This window comes from Salmo salar, chromosome ssa08 (genome assembly GCF_905237065.1).
Source record: "Salmo salar chromosome ssa08, Ssal_v3.1, whole genome shotgun sequence".
Taxonomy (NCBI): domain Eukaryota; kingdom Metazoa; phylum Chordata; class Actinopteri; order Salmoniformes; family Salmonidae; genus Salmo; species Salmo salar.
The window spans coordinates 20,584,703-20,611,643 of NC_059449.1; the positions used below are offsets into that span (position 1 = coordinate 20,584,703).

The 26,941-nt window shown below is 41.2% G+C and overlaps 2 protein-coding genes across 4 annotated transcripts; one reads left to right on the forward strand and one right to left on the reverse strand.

Annotated features, from left to right (window-relative positions):
• Positions 1–334: 334 nt before the first annotated feature.
• On the reverse strand, positions 335–26,937 carry LOC123744212 (GTPase IMAP family member 9). 3 transcript variants are annotated; one of them, XM_045722971.1, is made up of 4 exons: positions 26,836–26,911; positions 13,731–13,824; positions 2,086–2,160; positions 335–1,758 (listed from the first exon to the last, which is right to left on the reverse strand). In XM_045722971.1, exons 3-4 carry the CDS (start codon positions 2,090–2,092, stop codon positions 857–859), a joined length of 909 nt encoding a protein of 302 aa, XP_045578927.1. In that variant the 5' UTR covers positions 2,093–2,160; positions 13,731–13,824; positions 26,836–26,911; the 3' UTR covers positions 335–856. The 3 variants fall into 3 exon arrangements, with proteins under 3 accessions (XP_045578927.1, XP_045578925.1, XP_045578926.1); XM_045722969.1 differs by lacking the exon at positions 13,731–13,824 and having other exon boundaries at positions 26,836–26,937; XM_045722970.1 differs by lacking the exons at positions 13,731–13,824; positions 26,836–26,911 and adding an exon at positions 7,551–7,728.
• On the forward strand, positions 18,512–22,333 carry LOC106610439 (GTPase IMAP family member 9). Its single transcript, XM_045722968.1, has 3 exons — positions 18,512–18,729; positions 20,391–20,459; positions 20,880–22,333. Exons 2-3 carry the CDS (start codon positions 20,441–20,443, stop codon positions 21,803–21,805), a joined length of 945 nt encoding a protein of 314 aa, XP_045578924.1. The 5' UTR covers positions 18,512–18,729; positions 20,391–20,440; the 3' UTR covers positions 21,806–22,333.
• Positions 26,938–26,941: the final 4 nt, after the last annotated feature.

Here is a 26,941-nt window from a genome sequence, read left to right on the forward strand (position 1 = left end):
CTTACTGTATGAGAGAACCTTTATATGTCAGTTCATTGTGATGCCCAGACCCAGACAGACCCATAGGTACATTCCTGCTTTTCTGTTATCAAATCTGTTACTAGGAAGTAACCCCTCAAGGTCTGTTACATTTTCTCATGCAACAAGGCACACATACATTATTTCTATCCAGCAAAATACAATCTATTGTCCAATGTTCCCTTTGTATACCTTATATCTCCATCTCACTATGCCCTGTACTAGTTAGAAGATAGCACAGAAAGGAAGCACTTAAGGAGATAGTCCTTTGGTTTTTCATTTAGGAATTGGCAATAAAAACAACGGGTAAAACAACTGGGAGGTATATTCAGTGGCCCTTTATTTTATAGTGCCATGAAATAACTATGAAATAAATAGTAATGACAAACCATTACTATTTATTTCAGTAGCTTTTTAGCCTGACAGGCAGAAATACACTTTTAACTTCCATCTTTACTCAGGGAAATGTACAATTCTGTGCTCTCAAATATGCGATACCCAGATCTATCTTTATGTTCATTCTGTAAGTAGTGATGACTAAAATATATTTCCAAGGATTTTATCCTGTAGATTCTGAGAAGAGATATGAGTTAATGTGTAGTGTTCTCTGGATTGGCTGAAGAGGGTGGCTGCCTTGAATTGTTCCAGTTAATGTCTTTAGGCCCTTTTCCAGGTTGATAGGAAAGGCAATGCAAACTTTCTCTCTTATACTCTAACAGGTCTCAATATTAGTTGTTCCAAATGTTTGGTTTACTCTGTGTATATAGAGGAAGATTTAAATATCAAGTAATGAAGTCAAACAACTTGTAGAATGTACAGCACTGTTAGCTATGGACTCTCATTGTGTTGTGCATCTATTTACTATAGCTGCCACTCCAGCTCCCACTGCTGCACCAACTCCCATACCAACTGGACCCCCAACTATTCCCACAACTGATCCGATTATGGCACCTTTCCTTAATATTTCAGCTTTCTCTCTAGCTTCACTTTCCTGTTTTCTCCTCAGCTTCTCTTCTTCTTCCCTTAGACACACTCCTTCAAACCTTGCCTTAAGTTCTTCCATCTCTCTGAGTCTCTGCTCTTCGCTCTCTTTCAGGAGCCTCTTCTTCTCTTCTTCAATCAACTTCTCTGCATGTTGGTACATCTCAGTGGTGTAGTGGCTTCCTCCATTCAACTTCACCATCTTGTTTATCTTGTCAAGAAGCTCAGTGACCTGAGATGGATTCTGATCATAGTTTTTGAAAACATGATATCCACCATTACATTTGGCAAATAAAGTATCCAGATCTGTATTTCCATTCAGGAAGTCTTCAATTGTTTCATCATCATCATCATCATCAAGAAGGTCTCCATTTGTGAAGAGAACCATGGTGTATTTCGATGCTTCAACACCAAAAAAATCCTGAATTATCTCCACTGTTTCCTTCTCCTCTTCAGTGAATCTTCCCAGCGCGATCACAACCAGGAACACATGGGGACCAGGAGCGGAGAATAGCAGGCACTGTGAGATCTTTTTCAATGCCTCCTCCCGTGTTAACTCGGTGTCAAACAAGCCAGGTGTGTCGATAACAGCTACACTTTGCCCACCCACCTCTCCTCTTTTCTTTTCACATGTTGATGTCACAGAATTAGATGACATTTTTGACACAAAATGTTCTGTCCCCAGGATGGTGTTTCCTGATGCACTCTTCCCAGCTCCCGTCTTCCCCAGCAGAACAATCCGGACGTCCTCATTTTGTTCTGTTGGAAAAGAAGGAAAGATTGTGACTTTAGAAAGAATTCTAATGTTGATGTTCTTTCTGTTTGGTCATCTTATGGAACACCTACTAAACATGTTCAGTCTCACATTACTTCTTAGACATTGACGGTCTATAGAATATTAACTGTAAGCAAATTAACAATGACATTATCTATAAATGAAGCTACATGTAATCCTCCATTCATTTTATTAAAATGTATTAAAAATGTAATAAAAAAAACAATTATTTTGTGAAAACCCACAACAACAAAAAGTTTCCATCTCTGTCTTGTAGCCTACATACAGTGAAGTGAAGAGTAAGAACTCACCAGTCATGTTTGGGTTTTGGAATGCTGTCAAGCTCTTCTCAGGTCTAGTGTTCCCAACCAGAGCAACCAGGGTCTCTGTTGGATGAAAAATAAAATGTTGTTACTGTAGAGAGAGACGTGTGCTGTTGATCTGTAGAGAGAGAAGTGTGCTGTTGATCTGTAGAGAGAGAAGTGTGCTGTTGATCTGTAGAGAGAGAAGTGTGCTGTTGATCTGTAGAGAGAGAAGTGTGCTGTTGATCTGTAGAGAGAGAAGTGTGCTGTTGATCTGTAGAGAGAGAAGTGTGCTGTTGATCTGTAGAGAGAGAAGTGTGCTGTTGATCTGTAGAGAGAGAAGTGTGCTGTTGATCTGTAGAGAGAGAAGTGTGCTGTTGATCTGTAGAGAGAGAAGTGTGCTGTTGATCTGTAGAGAGAGAAGTGTGCTGTTGATCTGTAGAGAGAGAAGTGTGCTGTTGATCTGTAGAGAGAGAAGTGTGCTGTTGATCTGTAGAGAGAGAAGTGTGCTGTTGATCTGTAGAGAGAGAAGTGTGCTGTTGATCTGTAGAGAGAGAAGTGTGCTGTTGATCTGTAGAGAGAGAAGTGTGCTGTTGATCTGTAGAGAGAGAAGTGTGCTGTTGATCTGTAGAGAGAGAAGTGTGCTGTTGATCTGTAGAGAGAGAAGTGTGCTGTTGATCTGTAGAGAGAGAAGTGTGCTGTTGATCTGTAGAGAGAGAAGTGTGCTGTTGATCTGTAGAGAGAAATGTGATGTTGATCTGTAAAGAGAAGTGTGATGTTGATCTGTAGAGAGAAGTGTGATGTTGATCTGTAGAGAGAAGTTAGAGAGAGGTCTGATGTTTATCTGTAGGGAGAGGTCTGATGTTGATCTGTAGAGAGAGAAGTGTGATGTTGATCTGTAGAGAGAGAAGTGTGATGTTGATCTGTAGAGAGAGAAGTGTGATGTTGATCTGTAGAGAGAAATGTTATCTTACAGAACAGCTACTAAAGCTACTTTTTCTGTCTCACATTGCTTCTTAAACTTGCATTTTTGGTCTATAAAATACAAACTCTAAGAAAATGTACAATGACATTATCTACAGGTAACAGCCAAAAATAAAGGAAACACCACTGACAGAGCTGTCATTGTCCATTTCTTGCCTACCCACCAAGTTTTCACATTTGGCGAATATGGCAGCAGTGTCTTACTGCCTTGGATAGAACACCAGTTTAACAGCCGCAATAGAAGCGAGTAAAATGCGTCTGAAAGAAAGTTGGGGATACAACCAATTTTCCATGTATGTTTTTGGACTTTCTCAGAAATCCTAATAACAGGAGTTTTTCAAAATGTCGACACAGAAGGTGTGAAGATGAATCTGAAGATGAAAGGAGATCTATGCTACAACTGATGAGTCTGTGGTCTCAAAAGGGCTCTCTGACATCAATGCTGGAATGAGACAAGGAAGAGGCAGACATGAGTATGCCTTCATCTTAAAGATGCCCTTCAAACAGGTGCACAGACCATTATAATTTCAAAAGTGGATACAGACATCATTGTCCTCCTTGCTGGTCTGTTCTACTATCTTACCAAGGATTATCCAACCATAAAGCTGTGGGTTGTTTTTGGTATGGGGGAAAAGTTACTTGGAGATTTGTATCATCACCATCTACGAGAAGCTTGGAATGCACAAGAGTTTGGCTTTGTCAGGCTTCCACACATTCACAGGTTGTGATACAATATCATAGTTTCATGGAAAGGGCATAATGAAAGCTTGGAGTGCATGAAGTCATTTCTACGGTAACAGACCTACGCTTTGACTCAGTTCTCACTTGTATGCCAAACAAAAACCATTGAAATCAAAGTTTAACAAATCATATATTGAAAACACTACAAATAATGTATGCCTGAGTAAGATCCTGTGGATTTATGTATGCATCTACACTATACATACAAAAGTATGTGGACACCATTTCACATTTCTGGGACTGTTTTATGGTTCATGTCCCTTTGTTCCAGTGAAGGGAAAACGCTACAGCATACAATTGCATTCTAGACGATTCTGTGCTTCAAACTTCGTGGAAACAGTATGCCAGGCCTAATCGCCCAACATCAGTGCCCAACCCCAACATCAGTGCCCAACCAGCAATGTTCCAACATCTAATGGAAAGCCTTCCCAGAAGAGTGGCATCTGTTATAGCAGCAAAGGGGGGGACCAATTCCACATTAATGCCCATGATTTTAGGATTAGTCCTGACTCACAGTCGGCGTTCCAATTCATCCCTAAGGTGTTTGATGGAGTTGAGGTCAGGGCTCTGTGCAGGCCAGTCAAGTTCTTCCACACTGATCTAGACAAAATATTTCTGTATGGACCTTGCTTTGTGCACAGGGGCATTGTCATGCTGAAACAGGAAAGGGTCTTCCCCATACTGTTGCTACAAAGTTGGAAGCACAGAATCTGCTAGAATGTCATTGTACCCTGTATTGTTAAGCTTTCCCTTGACTGGATCTAAGGGGCCTAGCCCGAACCACGAAAAACAGCCTCCAGACCATTATTCCTCATCCACCAAACTTTACAGTTGTCACTATGCATTCGGGCAGGTAGCGTTCTCCTGGCATCTGCCAAACCCAGATTAGTCTGTTGGCTGCCAGATGGTGAAGTGTGATTCATCACTCCAGAGAACACGTTTCCACTGCTCCAGAATCCAATGGTGGCGAACTTTGCACCATGCCAGCCGACGCTTGGCATTGTGCATGGTGATTTTAGCCTTGTGTATGGCTGTTCGGCCATGGAAACCCATTTCATGAAGCTCCCGACTAATAGTTATTGTGCTGACGATGCTTCCAGAGGCAGTTTGGAATTCTGTAGTGAGTGTTGCAACCGAGCAGAGACGATTTTTACGTGCTACGTGCTTCACGTGCTACGCGCTTCAGTCCTGTTCTGTGAGCTTGTGTGGCCTATCACTTGGTGGCTGAGCCATTGTTGTACCTAGACGTTTACGCTTCACAATAACAGCACTAACAGTTGACCGGGGAAGCTGGAGCGGGGCAGAAATGTGACAAACTGACTTGTTGGAAAGGTGGCATCCTATGACGGAGCCACGTTTAGAGCCACTAAGCACTTTAGTTGGGCCATTATGTTGCCAATGTTTGTCAATGGAGATTGCATGGCTGTGTGCTCAATTTAATACACCTGTCAGCAATGTGTGTGGCTTAAATAGCTGAATCCACTAATTTGAAGAGGTTTCCACATACTTGTATGTATATAGTGTATCTGGGACCAAGGGTTGAACTAATAAGACAAGAATAGAGATTCTGACAACACACTTGTCCCATCTCCAAATTTTGTTTACACCCAAAACCACGTTGATCTGCTGGACAGACTGATGTTCCTCTACCCATCCTGTGCTGAAATAGGCCTATATTGCTTCATGTCATGATCAACTTGTGAATATCTTTTAACCCAATTGCAGATGAAGGTCATATGTTGGCGGTTTCTTGAAAATGGATGGCATTCTACAGACAGGTAAATACTACAAGTTTGAACTGTGATTTATTGGTGATGCTTATTCCTAGCCACAATGATGCAAAATAGCACCCCCTGCTGGTGAAGCACTTGACCTACACAGCTTTCACAGTACAGCAGAAATTACCAGTTTACAACCACTCTGGAAGTAGTCCCCGACCCCATCACCATTTATTGTAGTGTAGCATCACTTGCTGTTGAAAATGGACACTTGTCTGTATGTGCATAATAATGTACTTTTAGTTACGACAAGGCTTTGGTCTAAAATATCTATTATAAGAAAATGTATGTGAAAATATGAAAATTGAAAAATAGAGCAAAGTACATAGTTTTTTTGATGCCTGATATTTTAAACAATGGCTAGAGGTTTCATTCCTATAGTTAATAGTGTAACGACCATGGGTTTATAAGATATCGACTCTGCCACTTGAGCATGATTTTGCGGCAAAGTCGATAGCGCGCTGGACTTCGGGCTAGAAGGTTGAGGGTTCGAGACCTGCTCCCTGCCTGTTTCATTACATTGGTGTCAGAAGTGATCGGACCTTACATCCACGACAGTGCGTGTGCTTGGCTGGTGAGCGCGTTCCTGTAAAACGTAGGTTCGAGACCTGCTCCCTGCCTGATTCATTACAATATAGCTTTGGTGTTGATGTATCAACTAAAAGTAAGGTGGGTAACATGCAGAGCACAAATTGAATTAGTCTTTGCTTCATTACAATCGGAGAAATAGTAAAACCGATTAACAGGAGAACACAGAAATATTTACACATCTCTGCGTTTTCTGATGAGAGTATCTCTGTTGTTCTTCCTCAAAGCGCATTGGTACAAATAATCTGTGTCGAGAAACTACCAGTACAACATCGCATTGTACTAAAACTGACCTTGCCATTGGCTGCGTGGAGTTGCCCGCCAGGTTTACATGTTTGAACACTGAAATGTGATATGTAATCAACATCTCGATTAGGCTGATTGAAATCATTATTTCGTTGAATGATTTTCAATTTGACTATCATTATTTGTATATAGCCTACACGTTCTCGTTCTGAACTTCTACATTCTTGATCACAACGAAAGCATATTGCGCAAAATGGCACGCAGCATCATTTGCATGTGTGCAAAAAAAAGTTCAACATTCACCTTCTGCTACACAGTTTGACACATATGTTCGATTAATCCAAAATATGCACCACACAGAACGCACTGTAACTTTTTAATTTTTTTATTGTTTTATGCTGCAAACCAAACGCAGCGTTCATTGGAAATGAATGCACTTCTAGTGTACCAAGGCGTAACACCAGTGGGATGGGTGTGGCTTCCTGACAACGACCAAAAGAGCAGCTGCTCACCATTTTACAGCGCCATCTCAGTTAAACCTCTGACACTGCCAAAATATAATCTATGCAGGTGTAGTGTTGGCTATCGCAGTTTAATGCTTGATATGATTGAATTTAGGCCTAGGCTTGTTTTACTCTAAGGTTTGTAAACAATGTAAATGTGAACAAACACTGTATAGCCTCAAAAAATTGTTACAACTACGCATTTGATATCAGTCTACCCATAGCTCTGACTATGAATGATTTTTTTTAGGGGATCGGGTGGGAAGGATGCTTTGTTATTGTTTCAATGAAAGATTATAGTTTTAAAAGGGTACGAGAGCTTTAATAGTGCAGGCAAAAAATGTAGTGCAGAATGTGTACTAAATATTTAAATCCATATAACTCCTACATCATTATGCCTATATTTACAAATGACATGTATCCATTAGATACTCATTACAATAAACATATTGTAGAAGGTGTTGTACAAAATATTGAATACGTAGTCTTTCCAAAAGATTCAGATATTACACTTCTTTATATTTCATTTTTGAAAATCAAATTTGGAAAAAACACCCATTTGGAATATCAAAACATGCAACAAGAATGTGGTTCATGCTTGTGCCTTGTAATAGTAATTTATAGACGTCCTTACCTTTGCCTGCCTGTTGTGAGAGTAGAGTCTAGAGTCTTCTGTCTACAAGCGGAGATGCGGCTGATGTTTTATAGAGATGTGGGGCATGCCTCGTTGTACTTCATGATGTGATTGGTCACCCTTTGATGTGATTGACTAAAACTAAAACCTTAAAGGGTGAACAGTCAGGTGATTTCTTGTAAATCCTGGGTTGAGTTCCTGCACAGACTACATTGCTGACTCACACCAGATCTTGCAACGCCTGGATGGGTATTTAATATATCAGCTAATTGTCACGTTTTGACCAGTAAAGGGGTTATTTGTTATTGTAGTTTGGCCAGGTGGCCAGCTTTAGGAAGAGTCTTGGTAGTTCCAAAAATCTTCCATTTAAGAATGATGGAGGCCAATGTGTTCTTGGGAACCTTCAATGCTGCAGACATTTTTGTTACCTGTCCCCAGAGATCTGTGCCTCGACACAATCCTGTCTCAGAGCTCTTGTCTAATCAATTGAATTTACCACAGGTGGACTTCAATCAAGTTGTAGAATCATCTCACGGATGATCAATGTAAACAGGATGCACCCGAGCTCAATTTTGAGTCTCGTAGCAAAGGGTCTGAATACTTCCAGTACCAGTCAAAGTTTGGACACACTTACTCATTGAGGTGTTTTTCTTTATTATTACTATTTTATACATTGTAGAATAATAGTGAAGACATCACACAACTATGAAATAACCATATGGAATCATGTAGTAACCAAAAAAAGTGTTAAACAAATCTATATATATTTTATATTTGAGATTCTTCAAAGGTGCCACCCTTTGCTTTGATGACAGCTTTGCGCACTCTTGTCATTCTCTCAACCAGCTTCATGAGGTAGTCACCTGGAATGCATTTCAATTAACAGGTGTGCCTTGTTAAAAGTTAATTTGTAGAATTTATTTCCTTAACCTCACTAGGGTAGGGGGCAGCATTCGGATTTTTGGATGATAAGCGTGCCCAAAGTAAACTGCCTGCTACTCAGGCCCAAAAGCTAGGATATGCATATAATTGGTAGATGCGGATAGAAACAATCTAAAGTTTCCAAAACTGTTAAAGTAATGTCTGTGAGTATAACAGAACTGATATGGCAGGCAAAAACCTGAGAAATCCATCCAGGAAATGCATTTATTATGAAATGCCTGTTTTTCCATTGAAAGCCTATCCACCATACAAAGACTTATGACCCAGTTCACGATCCCTATGGCTTCCACTACATGTGGCCAGTGTGTGAAAAATTCTTTATTCACCTTATTTGTTGGATATGTAACAATTATCTACTTAACAAACAATAAGATTTGTGTCCTGCTAAAGCTGTGTTTTATGGTCTCCACTCTAGCACCTAGTCTTGGTGTTGAGGACATGGGTTCTACTAGAGATAGCTTGAAGCTGACAATTGATTTGTGTTGGTGATAAAAACCTAAAAGCTAGCATTCTATAGACAAGATTTGGTGTGTGTGACTCAAGATAGAGAGAGCCTGGAAGGGTTAAGAACAATGCCTCATTGTCTCATCTTCCTGGCATCTGGGAAACTAAGTTAAAGACCAGCCTGACCAGATAACCAAGGTCGCTTATGGGAAGGTTAGAAGTGACTGACTAAGCAATCTTGGTATCAGCTATATAAAAACGGTGCATCGTCTGTACAGGCTAAACTCTCAGCCTAACAGTCAGTCAAGACTGGTGGGCCGATGGTCTCATTACTGCAATAATTAATCGATATTAAATAAAAATGATTTTTTTGAAGAAATGACCAAGACCAAGTCTCTCTCAGTACTGAATTTCCACAACACCAGTCTTTAGGCATCGTTTCAGGCTTTTACTCTGAAAAATGGAGGGAGGAACACCACTTTCAATGAGATGACAATGGAAATTTCCAGACATAAGTCCAGCTCATGACCGGGAGCACCTTTCTTGTTTCTCCTTTTCTATTGACAAAGCTATTGTCCGGTTGAAATATGATCGATTATTTATGACAAAAACAACCTGAGGATTGATTATAAACATCGTTTGACATGTTTCTACAAACTTTTATGGTACTTTTTTGATTTTTCGTCTGTCTGTTGTGACCGCGCTTTGTTCCAATGGATTACTGAACAAAACGCACCAAATAAACTGAGGTTTTTGGACATAAAGAGGGACATTATCGAACAAAACAAACATTTATTGCATAACACGTAGTCTTCGGAGTGCAACCATATGATGATCATCAAAGGTAAGTGATACATTTTATCGATATTTCTGACTTTTGTTACTCCTCTTCTTGGCAACCCCGTCGCGAACCTCGATGCCTTGCTCCCAGACAGACTCTCCTTCACTGTAGCAACGAGAGTAAAACATTTAAACGTGTTAACCCTCGCAAGGCTGCAGGCCCAGACGGTAACCCCTGCCGCGTCCTCAGAGCATGCGCAGACCAGCTGGCTGGTGTGTTTACGGACATATTCAATCAATCCTTATCCCAGTCTGCTGTTCCCACATGCTTCAAGAGGGCCACCATTGTTCCTGTTCCCAAGAAAGCTAAGGTAACTGAGCTAAATGACTACCGCCCTGTAGCACTCACTTCCGTCATCATGAAGTGCTTTGAAAGACTAGTCAAGGACCATATCACCTCCACCCTACCTGACACCCTAGACACACTCCAATTTGCTTACCACCCAAATAGGTCCACAGACGACGCAATCACCATCACACTGCACACTGCCCTAACCCATCTGGACAAGAGGAATACCTATGTAAGAATGCTGTTCATCGATTACAGCTCAGCATTTAACACCATAGTACCCTCCAAACTCGTCATTAAGCTCGAGACCCTGGGTCTCGACCCCGCCCTGTGCAACTGGGTCCTGGACTTCCTGACGGGCCACCACCAGGTGGTGAGGGTAGGCAACAACATCTCCGCCCCGCTGATCCTCAACACTGGGTCCCCACAAGGGTGCGTTCTCAGCCCTCTCCTGTACTCCCTGTTCACCCACGACTGCGTGGTCATACACGCCTCCAACTCAATCATCAAGTTTGCAGACGACACTACAGTGGTAGGCTTGATTACCAACAACGACGAGACGGCCTACAGGGAGGAGGTGAGGGCGCTCGGAGTGTGGTGTCAGGAAAATAACCTCACACTCAATGTCAACAAAACAAAGGAGATGATCGTGGACTTCAGTAAACAGCAGAGGGAGCAGCCCCCTATCCACATCTACGGGACGGTAGTGGAGAGGGTGGAAAGTTAAGTTCCTCGGCGTACACATCACGGACAAACTGAAATGGTCCACCCACACAGACAGTGTGGTGAAGAAGGCGCAGCAGCGCCTCTTCAAACACAGGAGGCTTAAGAAATTTGGCTTGTCACCAAACACACACAAACTATTACAGATGCACAATCGAGAGCATCCTGTCGGGCTGTATCACCATCTGGTACGGCAGCTGCTCCGCCCATAACCGTAAGGCTCTCCAGAGGGTAGTGAGGTCTGCACAACGCATCACCGGGTGCAAACTACCTGCCCTCCTGGACACCTACACCTCCCGATGTCACAGGAAGGCCAACAAGATCATCAAGGACAACAACCACCCGAACCACTGCCTGTTCACCCCGCTATCATCCAGAAGGCAAGGTCAGTACAGGTGCATCAAAGTGGGGACCGAGAGACTGAAAAACAGCTTTTATCTCAAGGCCATCAGACTGTTAAACAGCCATCACTAACATTGAGTGGCTGCTGCCAACATACAGACTCAACTCTAGCCACTTTAATAAATGGAAAAATTGATAAACTTATCACTAGCCACTTTAAACTATGCCACTTTATATAAATGTTTACATAATGTCAAGTTGCGTCAATTCGAATCTGGTATCAGAACAAAATAGTCAGCACATAGTAACTTATGATTTCTTTGTACTTTAATTAATGCAAACACTTGAATGGTAAATATGTGGCTCGTATATACGGGCTCTCTGTAACACCTCGCAGGGCAGACAGAGAACTGAGTTACACATCCTTTGCTTTTCATTAAATACTCTGACAGAGATAGTTCCCGCTCACTGCTGGCCTGTCAGAGGGAGGATGAGCGTGGTTTAAACTTACTCATCCTATCGTTGGCGTGCAGGTTGGTCCCAACCTCGAGACGCCTCCTGTTGCCGGGCGTAGTTATTATCTTTGGCAGTCGATTTATCTTGAGACTGCACAATGCACAGTTCTCTAAAACCCCAACACCCCTCTGCATATACATTTCACCCATATCCTGCCCTTATCTTTTAACAAGCTCTTCCATATCCCTGATTTACAGCATCTGCATTCTTTCCATATGACTCAACATCCCATGAGCCCCTTCCACTCACACAGCAGTATGCTCTTATCATATAGAGTATAAACTTATTATAGCATAGCTTCTTTGTTATATTATATAGGTTATGCAAACAAATAGTTGGTCAAACCCTAAAAATAACCTACATTACTCATCTCATATGTATATACTGTACGCTATACCATATACTGCATCTTGCCATCTTGATGTAATTAAATGTATCACTAGCCACTTTAAACTATGCCACTTTATATAAATGTTTACATACATTACTCATCTCATATGTATATACTGTACTCTATACCATCTACTGAATCTTGCCTATGCCGTTCGGCTGTCACTCATTCATATATTTTTGTAAATATTCGTATTCATTCCTTTACCCTTGTGTGTATATAAGGTAGTTGTTGTGGAAATGTTAGGTTAGATTACTTGTTAGATATTACTGCATGGTCGGAACTAGAAGCACAAGCATTTCTCTACACTCGCATTAACATCTATTAACCATGTGTATGTGACAAATAGATTTGATTTTGATTTGATTTAAACTCAGTGCCTCTTTGCTTGACATCATGATAAAATCAAAAGAAATCAGCCAAGACCTCAGAAAAAAAAAATCGTAGACCTCCACAAGTCTGGTTCATCCTTGAGAGAAATTTCCAAACGCCTGAAGGTACCACGTTCATCTGTGCAAACAATAGTACGCAAGTATAAACACCATGGGAGCACGCAGCCGTCATACCTCTCAGGAAGGAGTCACGTTCTGTCTCCTAGAGATGAACGTACAGTGGTGCGAAAAGTGCAAATCAATCCCAGAACAACAACAAAGGACCTTGTGAAGACGCTGGAGGAAACAGGTACAAAAGTATCTATAGCCACAGTAAAATGAGTCCTATATTGACATAACCTGAAAGGCCGCTCAGCAAGGAAGAAGCCACTGCACTAAAACGCCATAAAAAAGCCGTACTACGGTTTGCAACTGCACATGTGGACAAATATTGTACTTGGAGAAATGTCCTCTGGTCTGTTGAAACAAAATATAACTGTTTGGCAAAAATGGCGATCGTTATGTTTGAGGGAAAAGGGGGAGACTTGCAAGCCGAAGAACACCATCCCAACCGTGAAGCATATTGGTGGCAGCATCATGCTCTGGGGGTGCTTTGCTGCAGGAGGGACTGGTGCACTTCACAAAATAGATGGCAACATGAGGAAGGAAAATTACGTGGATCTATTGAAGCAACATCAAGACATCATTGAAGAAGTTAAAGAATGGTCGCAAATGGGTCTTCCAAATGAACAATGACCCCAAGCATACTTCCAAAATTGTGGCAAAATGGCTTAAGGACAACAAAGTCAAGGTATTTGATTGGCCATCACAAAGCCCTGACGTCAATCCCATAGAAAATATGTGGGCAGGACTGAAAAAGTGTGTGCGAGCAAGGAGGCCTACAACCCTGACTCAGTTACACCAGCTCTGTCAGGAGGAATCGGCCAAAATTCACCCAACTTATTGTGGGAAGCTTGAGGAAGGCTACCCGAAATGTTTGACCCAAGTTAAACAATTTAATGGCAATGCTACCAAATACTAATTGAGTGTATGTAAACTTCTGACCCACTGGGAATGTGATGAAAGAAATACAAGCTGAAATAAATCACTCTACTATTATTCTGACATTTCACATTCTTAAAATAAAGTGGTGATCATAACTGACCTAAGACAGGGCATTTTTACTAGAATTAAATGTCAGGAATTGTGAACAACTGAGCTTAAATGTATGTAAAGGTGTATGTAAACTTTTGACTTCAACTCTTTCTCCCTGGCATATTACATCATTTATGCAGCAGCATACAAGACATTTTTGCATTCACCTTTGTGTGTTGCGGTCCGTCATGGGCAATTTTTTTCATCAAACTGTGTCGTCAGAGTCTGGCATTCTTGGGATTCATGGTGCTTTCAAGAGAACTGGGAACTCAGAAGAAAAAAAGTTGAATCATGATGACGTCAGTGATCTTCAGGTCATATCTCTACAAAGAGACCCGAGTTCCGAATTTACAATTCCGAGTTGGATGAAAGTTCAAAACATATTTTCCCAGTCGTAGCTCATTTTTCCAAAGTTCCCAGTTGTCTTGAACTCACTAAAGTCAGGTTTTGCTGTTCTGAGTTAAGTTGTTTTGTGTGCTGCAACAAAGCATGCTTCATTGACAGCATGGCTGATGTTGAATGTTTATACTTTTAAACTAGGAAAAGAGACGTGATGATGACTGCTAGCTAAGATTTTGAAAGTATGATGTTGACAGTCCAATCAAAGCTACTGTAGATATGTAATTTCATGTTATTTATCTGTGGCCACTGACCTTGAGCCTTCTTGGATGGGCACTTCTAATGTAACTAAACTAAAAAGAAACGTCCTCACTGTTAACCACATTAATTTTCAGCAAACTTAACATGTGTAAATATTTGTATGAACATAACAAGATTCAACAACTGAGACAAACTGAACAAGTTCCACAGACATTTGACTAACGACTAACAGAAATGGAAAAATGTGTCCCTGAACAAAGGGGGGGGGTCAAAATCAAAAGTAACAGTCAGTATCTGGTGTGGCCACCAGCTGCATTAAGTACTGCAGTACATCTCCTCCTCATGGACTGAACCAGATTTGCCAGTTCTTGCTGTGAGATTTTACCCCACTCTTCCACCAAGGAACTTGCAATTTCCCAGACTTTTCTGGGGAAATGGCCCTAGCCCTCACCCTCTGATCCAACAGGTCCCAGATATGCTCAATGGGATTGAGATCCGGGCTCGTCGCTGGCCATGGCAGAACACTGACATTTCTGTCTTGCAGGAAATCATGTACAGAACGAGCAGTATGCCTGGTGGCATTGTCATGCTGGAAGGTCATGTCAGGATGAGCCTGCAAGAAGGGTACCACATGAGGGAGGAGGATGTCTTCCCTGTAACGCACAAAGTTGAGATTGCCTGCAATGACAACAAGCTCAGTCCGATGTTGGTGTGACACACCGCCCCAGACCATGATGGACCCTGCATCTCGAAATCTCACCCCTGGTGAGACCAAACCGTGACTCGTCAGTGAAGAGCACTTTTTGCCAGTCCTGTCTGGTCCAGCGACGGTGGGTTTGTGCCAAACAATCGACTCCGGGATGCTGCCTTCCAGGTAGAGTTCCTCTGTCCAGTGTCTGTGTTCTTTTGCCAATCTTAATCTTTACTTTTTATTGGCCAGGCTGAGATATATGTCTTTTTCTTTGCAACTCTGCATAGAAGACCAGCATCCCGGAGTCGCCTCTTCACTGTTGATGTTGAGACTGGTGTTTTGCGGGTACCATTTAATGAATCTGCCAGTTGAGGACTTGTGAGGCATATGTTTCTCAAACTAGACATTCTAATGTACTTGTCCTCTTACTCAGTTGTGCACCGGGGCCTCCCACTCCTCTTTCTATTCTGGTTAGAGACAGTTTGCGCTGTTCTGTGAAGGGAGTAGTACAGTGTTGTACGTGATCTTCAGTTTCTTGGCAATTTCTCACATGGAATAGCTTTCATTTCTCAGAGCAAGAATAGACTGACACGTTTCCGAAGAAAGTTCTTAGTTTCTAGCTATTTTCAGCCTGTAATCAAACCCACAAATGCTGATGCTCCAGATGCTAAACTAGTCTAAAGAAGGCCAGTTTTATTGCTTCTTTAAATCAGAACAGTTTTCAGCTGTGCTAACATAATTGCAAAAAAAATGCTAAATTGTAAAACTATAAACTTGGATTAGCTACCACAACGTGCCATTGGAACACAGGAGTGATGGTTGCTGATAATTGCCCTCTGTACGCCTATGTAGATATTCCATAAAATAAATCAGACGTGTCCAGCTACAATAGTAATTTACAACATTAACCATGTCAACACTGCATTTCTGATAAATTTGATGTTATTTTAATGGACAAAAAAAAAGTGCTTTTCTTTCAAAAACAAGGACATTTCTAAGTGACCCCAAACTTTTGAACGGTAGTGTAAATATTTGGACGAGCAATGTCGGAGCGGCATAGACTAAAATACAGTAGAATACAATATATACACACACATATGAGATGAGTAATGTAAAATATGTAAACATTATTAAAGTGACTAGTATTCCATTATTAAAGTGGCCTGTCACGATTGTGTAGAGAGACGGACCAAGGCGCAGCGTGCTCAGAGTGCCACAATTTATTTAGTGAAATTTTACAAACAACCAAAATAAATAAACAACCAACAAACCGTGACGACAAAGGTGCAACATGCACTAACTCAAAATAAAATCCCACAAAACATAGTGGGGAAATGGCTGCCTAAATATGATCCCAAATCAGAGACAACGATAAACAGCTGCCTCTGATTGGGAACCATACTAGGCCAACATAGAAACAAAGAAACTAGAATGCCCACCCTAGTCACACCCCGACCTAACCAAAATAGAGAATAAAGGATCTCCCAGGTCAGGGCGTGACAAGGCCAGTGATTTCAAGTCTATGTATATAGGGCAGCAGCCTCTAAAGTGCTAGTGATTGCTATTTAACAGTCTGATGGCCATGATATTGAAAAACAGCTTCTGTCTCCCAGTTTTGATGAACCTGTACTGACCTTGCCTTCTGGATGATAGCGGGGTGAACAGGCAGTGGTTCAGGTGGTTGTTGTCCTTGATGATCTTTTTGGCCTTCCTGTGACATCGGGTGGTGTAGGTGTCCTGGAGGGCAGGTAGTTTGCCCCCAGTAATACATTGGGCAGACCACACCACCCTCTGGAGAGCCCTGCGGTTGCGGGTGGTGCAGTTGCCATACCAGGCGGTGATACAGCCTGACAGGATGCTCTCGATTGTGCATCTGTAAAAGTTTGAGGATTTTAGGTGCCAAGACAAATTTCTTCAGCCTCCTGAGGTTGAAGAGGCGCTGTTGGTAGAGTTGCCAGACGGTGTCGTGGAATATTGCTTCAAAAATATAAAAAACTCTTACAAGAACTTTTGAATTCAATATAGGCTTTAATACAAAGTAGCAAAGCCGAGCCCTTCCATGGAAGGACCCTACCACACACGCCACAGAGCCGAGCCCCTCCATGAAAAAGACTAAATTCTCATATTACAGAGTCCTATCTTTATAGGATTCGATCTTTGCTTAATGTGTAGAGTCCCCTCCCTCTATATGATAATAGCTTCCCTAGACCGTTCTTCACCATTATCTCTCCATATCAGTTCTTGCTTGTTAACGCACACACTGTTCCGGTTTGGATTACAATGGTGGCAGAACCCCCTAGCTTACACAACAAAAATAAATGTATTGTATATTGTTCACGTCAGTCAATTTGCCACCATCCTTCCTCCTGCTTCCTCCTGACATTGGTACAATTGTATCTATGTTCTCAGCTAATGCAATCTCTGTCATGACATCCTACTCAGAGACAGCATTTGCACTGCATGCCCCCACCTCGCTATCCGGCCAATGTACTCATTGTCCTTGCTACTTCCTGCTATTCAATCATTGTTTTCATTAGTGGCTCAGCATATCAGCTGCCCCTAGTAGCCCCCTAGCTCTCTATCCGGTCATTGTACTCATTGTCCTTGCTACTTCCTGCTATTCAATCATGTTCCTTCAACATACAAATATAGCCCGCTTGGAGTTTGCCAAAAGGCACCTGAAGACTCTCTGGTCTGATGAAATCAAGATTGAACTCTTTGGCCTGAATGCCAAATGTCCTGTCTGGAGGAAACCTGGCACCATCCCTACGATGAAGCATGGTGGTGGCGGCATCATGCTGTGGGGATGTTGTTCAGTAGCAGGGACTGGGAGACTGGTCAGGATCGAGCGAAGGATGAACGGAGCAAAATACAGAGAGATTCTTGATGAAAACCTGCTCTAGAGTGCTCAGGACCTCAGACTGATGTGAAGATTCTCCTTCCAACAGGACAACGACCCTAAGCACACAGCCAAGATAATGCAAGAGTGGCTTCGGGACAAGTCTCTGAATGTCCTTGAGGGGCCCAGCCAGAGCCCGGACTTGAACATCTCTGGAGAGACCTGAAAATAGCTGGGCAGCGACGCTCCCCAACCAACCTGACAGAGCTTAAGAGGATCTGCAGTGAAGAATGGGAGAAACTCCCCAAATACAGGTGTGCCAAGCTTGTACCGTCATACCCAAGAAGACTCGAGGCTGTAATCACTGCCAAAAGGGCTATAACAAAGTAGTGAGTAAAGGGTCTGAATACTTATGTAAATGTGATATTTCAGGTTTTTATGTATAATACATTTGCAAACATTTCTAAAAACCTGTTGTTGCTTTGTCATTATTGGCTATTGTGTGTAGATTAATGTGGGACAAAAAATATTTAATCAATTTTAGAATAAGGCTGTAATGTAACAAAATGTGGAAAAAGTGAAGGGGTATGAATACTTTCCGAATGCACTGTAGCTATCTGAGAGCATGATTTACAAGAAATACCCTGATTGAATAAAGAGGGACTCAATGACCTAGGTTTTATCATGCAGAGGAGCGCATGGTCGAGGTCCTGTCCGTAAAGATGTGCAGGCGTTGCATTTTATTAACCAATGGTTGTGAGCAACATCATCCAGCTCGCACTATCACATTATGTAGTTAGCTGATATATTAAATACCCATCCAGGCGTCATAAGATCTGGTGTGAGTCTGCAATGTAGTGCATATCTCAACCTAGGATTTACAAGAAATCACCTGACTGACTAAAAAACTAAAACCTTAAAAGGGTGACCAATCACATCATGAAGTACAACAAGGCATAAGCTCACATTGCTATAAAAGGTCAGTTGCATCTCCACTTGTAGACATAGGACTACACAACTCAGCAGACAGGCAAAGGTAAGGATGTCTATAAAGTTACAATTAAAAGGCACAAGCCTGAACCACATTCTTGTTGCATGTTTTGATATTACAAATGGGTGTTCTTTCCAAAGAGATTTTCAAAGATGAAGTATAAAGAAGTTTAATATCTGTGAATCTTTTGGAAAGAATACGTATTCAATATATTTTATACAAAGCCTTCTATAATATGTTTATTGTAATAAATATCTACTGGATACATGTCATTTGTAAATATAGGCATTATGATGTAGGAGTTATGCACATTCCTAAAACAGGACTAATAGGGACTTAAATATTTAATACACATTCTGCACTTAGTTTTGTTGCCTGTACTATAAAAGCCATCTTACCTTTTTAAAACAATAATCCTTCATTGGAACAATAACAAAGCATTCTTCCCACCCATCCCCTAAAAAACTAAGGGCTGGGGCTGGAAAAACATAACCGTTCTCATTCATAGGCAGAGCTATGGATGGACTGATATCAAATGCATAGTTGTAAATGTTTGTTCACATTTACATTGTTTCCAAACATTGGAGTAAAACTTGCAGCGTTGCAGAGGCAGTTGCAGTGCGTTCTGTGTGGTGCATATGTTGGATTTATCGAACGTGTCAAACTGTATGCGTTGACGGCTTGACAGAAATGGTAGCAAAAGGTGAATGTTAAACTTTTTTTGCACACATCAAATCATATATTCATATATTTTTTGTTTTGTTTTACATTATCAACAACAACAAAATTGGACAAAGAACTAGTCATGTCTAAAATATATGTAATAGTAATTTTATCCATGCATTTGCCACAAGCCACAGCATACCCATACAATTACTTGAATCCTTGTCATCAGGACATCATATAAGGCGGCCAAGGCGCCCTTGCTCACAGTATGAGGGTCAACAGCGTTACGATAATGGCCTTTAACTTCTCCCATGTCTTTTTAGCTATCGTACACAAAATGTAGGTAGAGAAGGAAGGCAGGGGCTCGAGTGTAAACAATCAAAATCGCCCTGTAGGCTGCCATCAGGCCATGTTGTGCATTGTGCTTAGAATTTGAAGTGGAGCTCCTATTGCATAGAGAGATGCTGACGCCATTTCAGATTGGTGAAATTATACTTAGCATACTAAGCTTAACATACTGTACATCTTTTCTCTTAAATGCCTCCTTTTGACAAACCTCTCTACTTTCCTTCTGAATTGCTTCATAGAGAGGGAAATATTATTAGATACAAATGTAATTGATGTATGTATATATATATATATATATATATATATATATATATATCTCATTCTTTATATATATATTCTTTCTATATGTCCCACACAAAATGGATTCTATTCCACGTTTCAACTGGTGTTCTACCCAATGCAGTAAGACACTGCTGCCATATTTTCCTAATGTGGAAACTTGGTGGGTAGGCAAGGAATGGACAATGACAGCTCTGTCAATGGTGTTTCCTTTATTTTGGCAGTTACCTGTAGATATTGTCATTGTTAATTTGCTTAGAGTTTGTAATTTATAGACCAAAAATGTAAGTCTAAGAAGCAATGTGAGACTGAAAATGTAGTTTTAGTAGATGCTCCACAAGATGGCCAAACAGAAAGAACATCAGCATCAGACTTATCTCTACAGTAACAACATTACATGTTTTATCCAATAGAGACCCGGATTGCTCTGGTTGGGAACACTAGACCTGGTAAGAGCTTGACAATGCTCCAAAACATGACTGGTGAGTACTTAGTCTTCACTTCACAAGATGGTGATGGAAACTGATTTGGACTGTTCTACCTTTTATTCATTACAAAAAAAAATCATGCCTTGCAAGGAATGGGCTAAAATATAGGGTCATTTGTATGCTTGTCAGAACACTACTTTTAATCTCCATACTTCTTCTATTTCATCACTTCCCTGTATTGCCGGTGCAATGACCATAAGTCTGATATGCCTAGTTGTGTCTTTCAAAACATGTGATAAAGCTATGCATTTTCAAGTAAGCTATGTCCTCTGCAGTGTTGATTGTATGTCATAATAGAAAAAAGGCTAATATGCAACTCTTGTGATGTTCCACCCTGGTCATAGGCCTCCCAGGAGTTCTCAGAATCAACAGCTGCTTTTAAAACAGTAACATCTTTTCCTTGTTATCCAACAGAGAAACGGATTGTGCTGTTGGGGAAGACTGGTGCTGGGAAGAGTGCAGCAGGAAACACAATCCTGGGGACGAGATTGTTCAAATCACAATTACGTTCCAACTCTGTGACTAAAGATTGTGAGAAGAAAAGAGAAATAGTGTGTGGGCAGAGTCTGGCTGTTATTGACACCCCGGGGTTGTTTGACACAAAGTTTACACAGGAGGAAGCAAAAGAAAAGATCGCTCTGTGCATCAACTTCTCTTCTCCGGGTCCTCATGTGTTCCTGATTGTGATCAAGCTGGGAAGATTCACTAAAGAGGAGCAGGAAACAGTGGAGTTGATTCAGAAACTCTTCGGTGACGAAGCATCAAAATACACCATGGTCCTCTTCACACATGGAGAGAAACTTCAGGATAGAACAATTGAAGAATTTCTGTCTGGAAGTCCAAATTTAGTAAACTTAGTTGACCAATGCAAGGGGGGATATCACGTCTTCAACAACAAAGATAAGAATCCCTCCCAGGTCACTGAGCTGCTTGAGAAGATAAACAACATGGTCATGATGAATGGAGGAAGCCATTACACCACTGAGATGTTCCAGGAGGCTGAGAGAAAGATTGAAGAGGAGAAGAACAGGATCTTGAGAGAGAATGAAGAGAAGAGAAACAAAGAGGAGGAGAAACTGAAGAAAATACTTGAAGGAGAGGCTCTGGAGAAAGCAAGAATGGAGCTGAGGGAAAAACATGAACGAGAGGCTCGAGAGAAAGCTGAAAAAATGAACACAGCTGTGCATTATCTAGGTGTTGCAGGTTCTGTTGCTGCAAGTGGAGCTACTATTGGAGGTATTATTGCAGGACCACCTGGTGCAGCAGTGGGTGCGTTAGCAGGAGCTATCACTGGAGTAATTGAGGTGTTGTTTGAAGAATATGTTTGCTGTATACAATAAAAATATTTATTTGACTTGACTGCTAAGTAATTTAACCATATAACTGTTTTAGTATGTTTATTAACATATTAGTATCCTAGCAATAGCGATGATCGTGTTATGGGTTAGACAGAATGATCTATGTGAAGTGGTATTGGCTAGAGGGAAGTAAACAAACGTCTGTCCATAAGGGTGGGATAGGAGCCAGCTGATAGATCATCATTAACTCTCTTATATAATATTTTCTCAATGTGTTTGTCATTATATTCTCTTAAGATGAATATCATAATTTATTAGAATAAAAATAAGTGTTCTCTCTGCATATAAGAAGAGCAATTATGTGACTGACTCCCTGACCTCAAGGCCTCTCGTGACTGATAACAAGACCTGTGAGATGTTTGGCGGACTACCGGAACAAACACCACCTGCCCAGCAACAGAGATTGATTGTTCATCCTAAACACAGAAGGGGGGGTCTGTGCTTGTGACTTCATATCTTGTCTTTGCAGCTGTATGACCCAGTGTGGCAAATAAATCTAGCTTGAGCTTTCTTTGGAGTCCGGCTGGAATTTGTATCAGAACAATTGGCATTGTCGGCAGGATTTACCACAACTTACAGTCCGAATCAGTGGAACAGGAGCCGGTACACAAAAACGAGATAGGCAGAGTTCACATAGCTGTTTCCACTCATTCTGACATGTTTGGGAGATGAGGGTTGTAGGCTGAATATAAATGATGGGAAACTGACCTAGAAAGCCTGGATTTATTCAGTAAGCCCATTGTATATATGTGTCACATAAGTTAAAGCCGTGTTGAATAGACCAAACTGCAGCAGGTATGTGGATACTCATATTTTAATTCAAAAAAGGAGTAAAGCATCCACCGGACAAAAACAATATACACGACAGGAACAGTCTTGCAGGCACACAAAACGCAATGCAAGAACAACTACCCACAACCCCAAAGAAAAACACACACTACTATATAGGACTCCCAATCAAAGGCAACTCAACACACCTGCCTTCAATTGGGAGTCCAATCACCAACACAACACTTAACACACAAAAAACCTTCCACATCCTGACCAAAACTAATACAATCCCTCCCTCTGCTGGTCAGGACGTGACAATATGCAACTGGTTGGAGCCCCTAAGGGGTTCAGCAACCAGAAGGTTAGGGTTTTGCCATCCGAAGTTTAGGGGTTTGGCCACCAGAAGGTTAGGGTTTAGCCACCAGAAATGTAGACGGTTTAAGTTTCTGTATTGTTTGTGTAGTATGTAGATAAGGTTATAGGCGTTTTCCGGCAGTAGTGGCTGTCAAGGAGGAGACATTGTCACTATCTGGTAATGTGAATGATGATCGACTGTTGCCTGTGAGTTCTAAAGGGGGCTCACCTCCGTGGGTGGAGAAGAACAGAAGTATTAAGAACTTATTTGAAATCGATATGTGTGTGTATATATGGCTGTGGACTGGCTGAGGCGATAAGTAAAGAGATTGGTTTGTGCCCTAGAGGGGCTAAGTATTAGAGACCGATTGTGTAGCAATAAAAAAACATTAGTTGTCAATACCGGTAATGTGTGTTGTCAACAACAGTGATACTTGAGGAGTGACACTGGAATAAGACATTAAGTCTCCCATAATCTCCAGTAGTAAATTGGCAGACGCTTCAGTATGGTTCTCAACACAAGGTATCAGGTCCCGTGACCAAATGATTAGGGACCCATACTGTAACTACAATCCAGGGAAGTGGGTATCCCTACCTGGAAACATTTTAATAGAGAGTAATAGTGCCCTGGGTGAGGATATCTAAAAACCCTATACACCATTTGGAGAGGAGCATGAATAATAACTATTGAAATGTCGTCCTGGGGTCCCTACACTCCTGTAAAAGGTGGACTAGAGAAAGACACATTTATCAAAGTCATAGAGGAGCTGAAAGAGGCGCACGAGCAATCTACCAATTTCATCTCGAATATGGTCAACAACAACAACAAAAAATCTGATCTAATAAGGAACTCAGAGATGCTATTGTGAGCTGGCAAAGTGGCATAAAAGAACAGTCAGAGTCCGGCTGAAATTTGTACCGGAACATAGAACCTAGAGTGCCTTGCAAAAGTATTCATCCCCTTGGCATTTTTCCTATTTTGTTGCATTACAACCTGTAATGTCAATGGATTTTTATTTGGACTTCATGTAATGGACATACACAAAATTGTCAAAATTGGTGAAGTGAAATGAAAAAAAATACATAAAAACAAATTACAAACGGAAAAGTGGTGCGTAGATACAGTTGAAGTCAGAAGTTTACATACACTTAGGTTGGAGTCATGAAAACTCGTTTTTCAACCACTCCACAAATGTCTTGTTAACAAACTATAGTTTTGGCAAGTCGGTTAGGACATCTACTTTGTGCATGACACAAGTAATTATTCCAACAATTGTTTACAGACAGATTAGTTCAGTTATAATTCTCTGTATCACAATTCTAGTGGGCCAGAAGTTTACAAGCATTAAGTTGACTGTGCCTTTAAACAGCTTGAAAATGATGTCATGGCTTTAGAAGCTTCTGATAGGCTAATTGACATAATTTGAGTCAATTGGAGGTGTACCTGTGGATGTATTTCAAGGTCTTCCTTCAAACTCAGTGGCTCTTTGCTTGACATCATGGGGAAATCAAAAGAATTCAGCCAAGACCTCAGAAACACAATTGAAGACCTCCACAAGTCTGGTTCCTCCTTGGGAGAAATTTCCTTACGGCTGAAGGTATCATGTTCATCTGTACAAAAAATAGTACGCAAGTATAAACACCATGGGCCACGCAGCCGTCATACCGCTCAGGGAGGAGACGCCTTCTGTCTCCTAGAGATGAACGTACTTTGGTGCGAAAAGTGCAAATCAATACAGTGGTGATCCAAACTGACCTAAGACAGGGAATTTGTCAGGAATTGTGAAAAACTGAGTTTAAATGTATTTGGCTAAGGTGTATGTAGACTTCTGACTTCAAATGTATGTATTCACCCCCTTTACTATGAAGCCCCTAAATAAGATCTGGTGCAACCAATTACCTTCAGAAATCACATAATTAGTTAAATAAAGTCCACCAATCTAAGTGTCACATGATCTGTCACATGATCTCAGTATATATACACACACCTGTTCTGAAAGGCCGCAGAGTCTGCAACACCACCAAGCAAGCGGCACCATGAAGACCAAGGAACTCTCCAAACAAGTCAGGGACAAAGTTGTGGAGAAGTACAGATCAGGGTTTGGTTATAAAAAAAAAATATCAGAAACTTTGAACATCCTACAGCGCACCATAAACTCCATTATTAAAAAATGTGAAGAATATGGCACCACAACAAACCTGCCAAGAGAGGGCTGCCCACCAAAACTCACAGACCAGGCAAGGAGGGCATTAATTAGAGAGGCAACAAAGAGACCAAAGATAACCCTGAAGGAGCTGCAAAGCTCCTCAGCGGAGATTGTAGTATCTGTCCATAGGACCACTTTAAGCCATACACTCCACAGAGCTTGGCTTTATGGAAGAGTGGCCCGAAAAAATCTGTGTTTGGTGTTCGCCAAAAGGCATGCGGGAGACTCCAAACATATGGAAGAAGGTACTCTGGTCAGATGAGACTAAAATTGAGCTTTTTAGCCATCAAGGAAAACGCTATGTCTGACGCAAACCCAACACCTCTCATCACCCCGAGAACACGATGTTTTTCATCAGCAGGGACTGGGATACTGGTCAGAATTGAATGAATGATGGATGGAGCTAAATACAGGGAAATTCTTGAGGGAAATCTGTTTCAGTCTTCCAGAGATTTGAGACTGGGGTTCATCTTCCAGCAGGACAATGACCCTAAGCAACACTCAAGTGATTTAATGGGAAACATTTAAATGTCTTGGAATGGCCTAGTCAAAGCCCAGACCTCAATCCAATTGAGAATCTGTGGTATGACTTAAAGATTGCTGTACACCAGCGGAACCCATCCAACTTGGAGGAGCTGGAGCAGTTTTGCTTTGAAGAATGGGTAAAAATCCCAGTGGCTAGATGTGCCAAGCTTATAGAGACATACCCCAAGAGACTTGCACTATAATTGCTGCAAAAGGTGGCTCTACAAAGTATTGACTTTTGGGGGGTGAATAGTTATGCACGCTCAAGTTCTGTTTTGTCTTATTTCTTGTTTGTTTCACAAATAATATTTTGCATCTTCAAAGTGGTCGGCATCGTGTAAATCAAATGATAAAACCCCCCCCCAAAATATATTTTTTATCCCAGGTTGTAAGGCAACAAAATAGGAAAAATGCCAACGTGGGTGAATAATTTCCCAAGCCACTGTCACTACTGAAAGTTTAACTAGCTAACTTTTCTGATCAATAAAGCTTAATGAGATCCATGTGGATTCTCTTCTGTGTTCATTACATGACCAACACACAAAACATTTTAAAAAACAGAAAATAACAGGATTGGGTGTTTCATGCAGCAGGAGCCTCGTTTGGAGGAACAGATGCAGTGTCAGTTGAATTAAATTAAACTGAATTGACTAGAACCATAGATTATCATGTGATCATATTTCAAGACAAAGAGCAGATATTACACTCAATGTTTTGTTTTTATTCAGTGAGGACATTTTTCTTTAAATAACACAATTATCATGACACAGTTTATTAAAGCTGGTAATTCCCAAATTATGATACTTACAGTAACAATGCTAATCAGAAGTGCCTTGCATGCTGAAGAATGGTTCTCGTAGAAAAAAATAGAGGCCCTTTCAAAACCAAGCCCTAACTAGCCCCTTCTTGTAGGCCAGGGGTAGGCAACCCTGTTCCTGGAGTGTCTCAGGTACTGCAGGATTTGTTCCAACTAGGCACCATACCAGACCAACTGAGCTAATTGATCAGTTCAGTGATTGCCTAAATTCAACACATCTGGTCTTCCATCAAAAACATGAAGTACCTGCGGCATTCCCGTAAGCTAAATATGATGTGGCTGTGCATGGCACTGATTTGTGTGTGTGTGCGAGCAAGTAGAAAAATATGTTGACTCACCCTACTTGAAGAGAAACGCCAAAGACATCCTCCTGTCTTTCAAGTTGTTGAAGCGGTCTATGAATCTCATACAGCACACGTGTAACAGGGTTATATTGGTAATTCC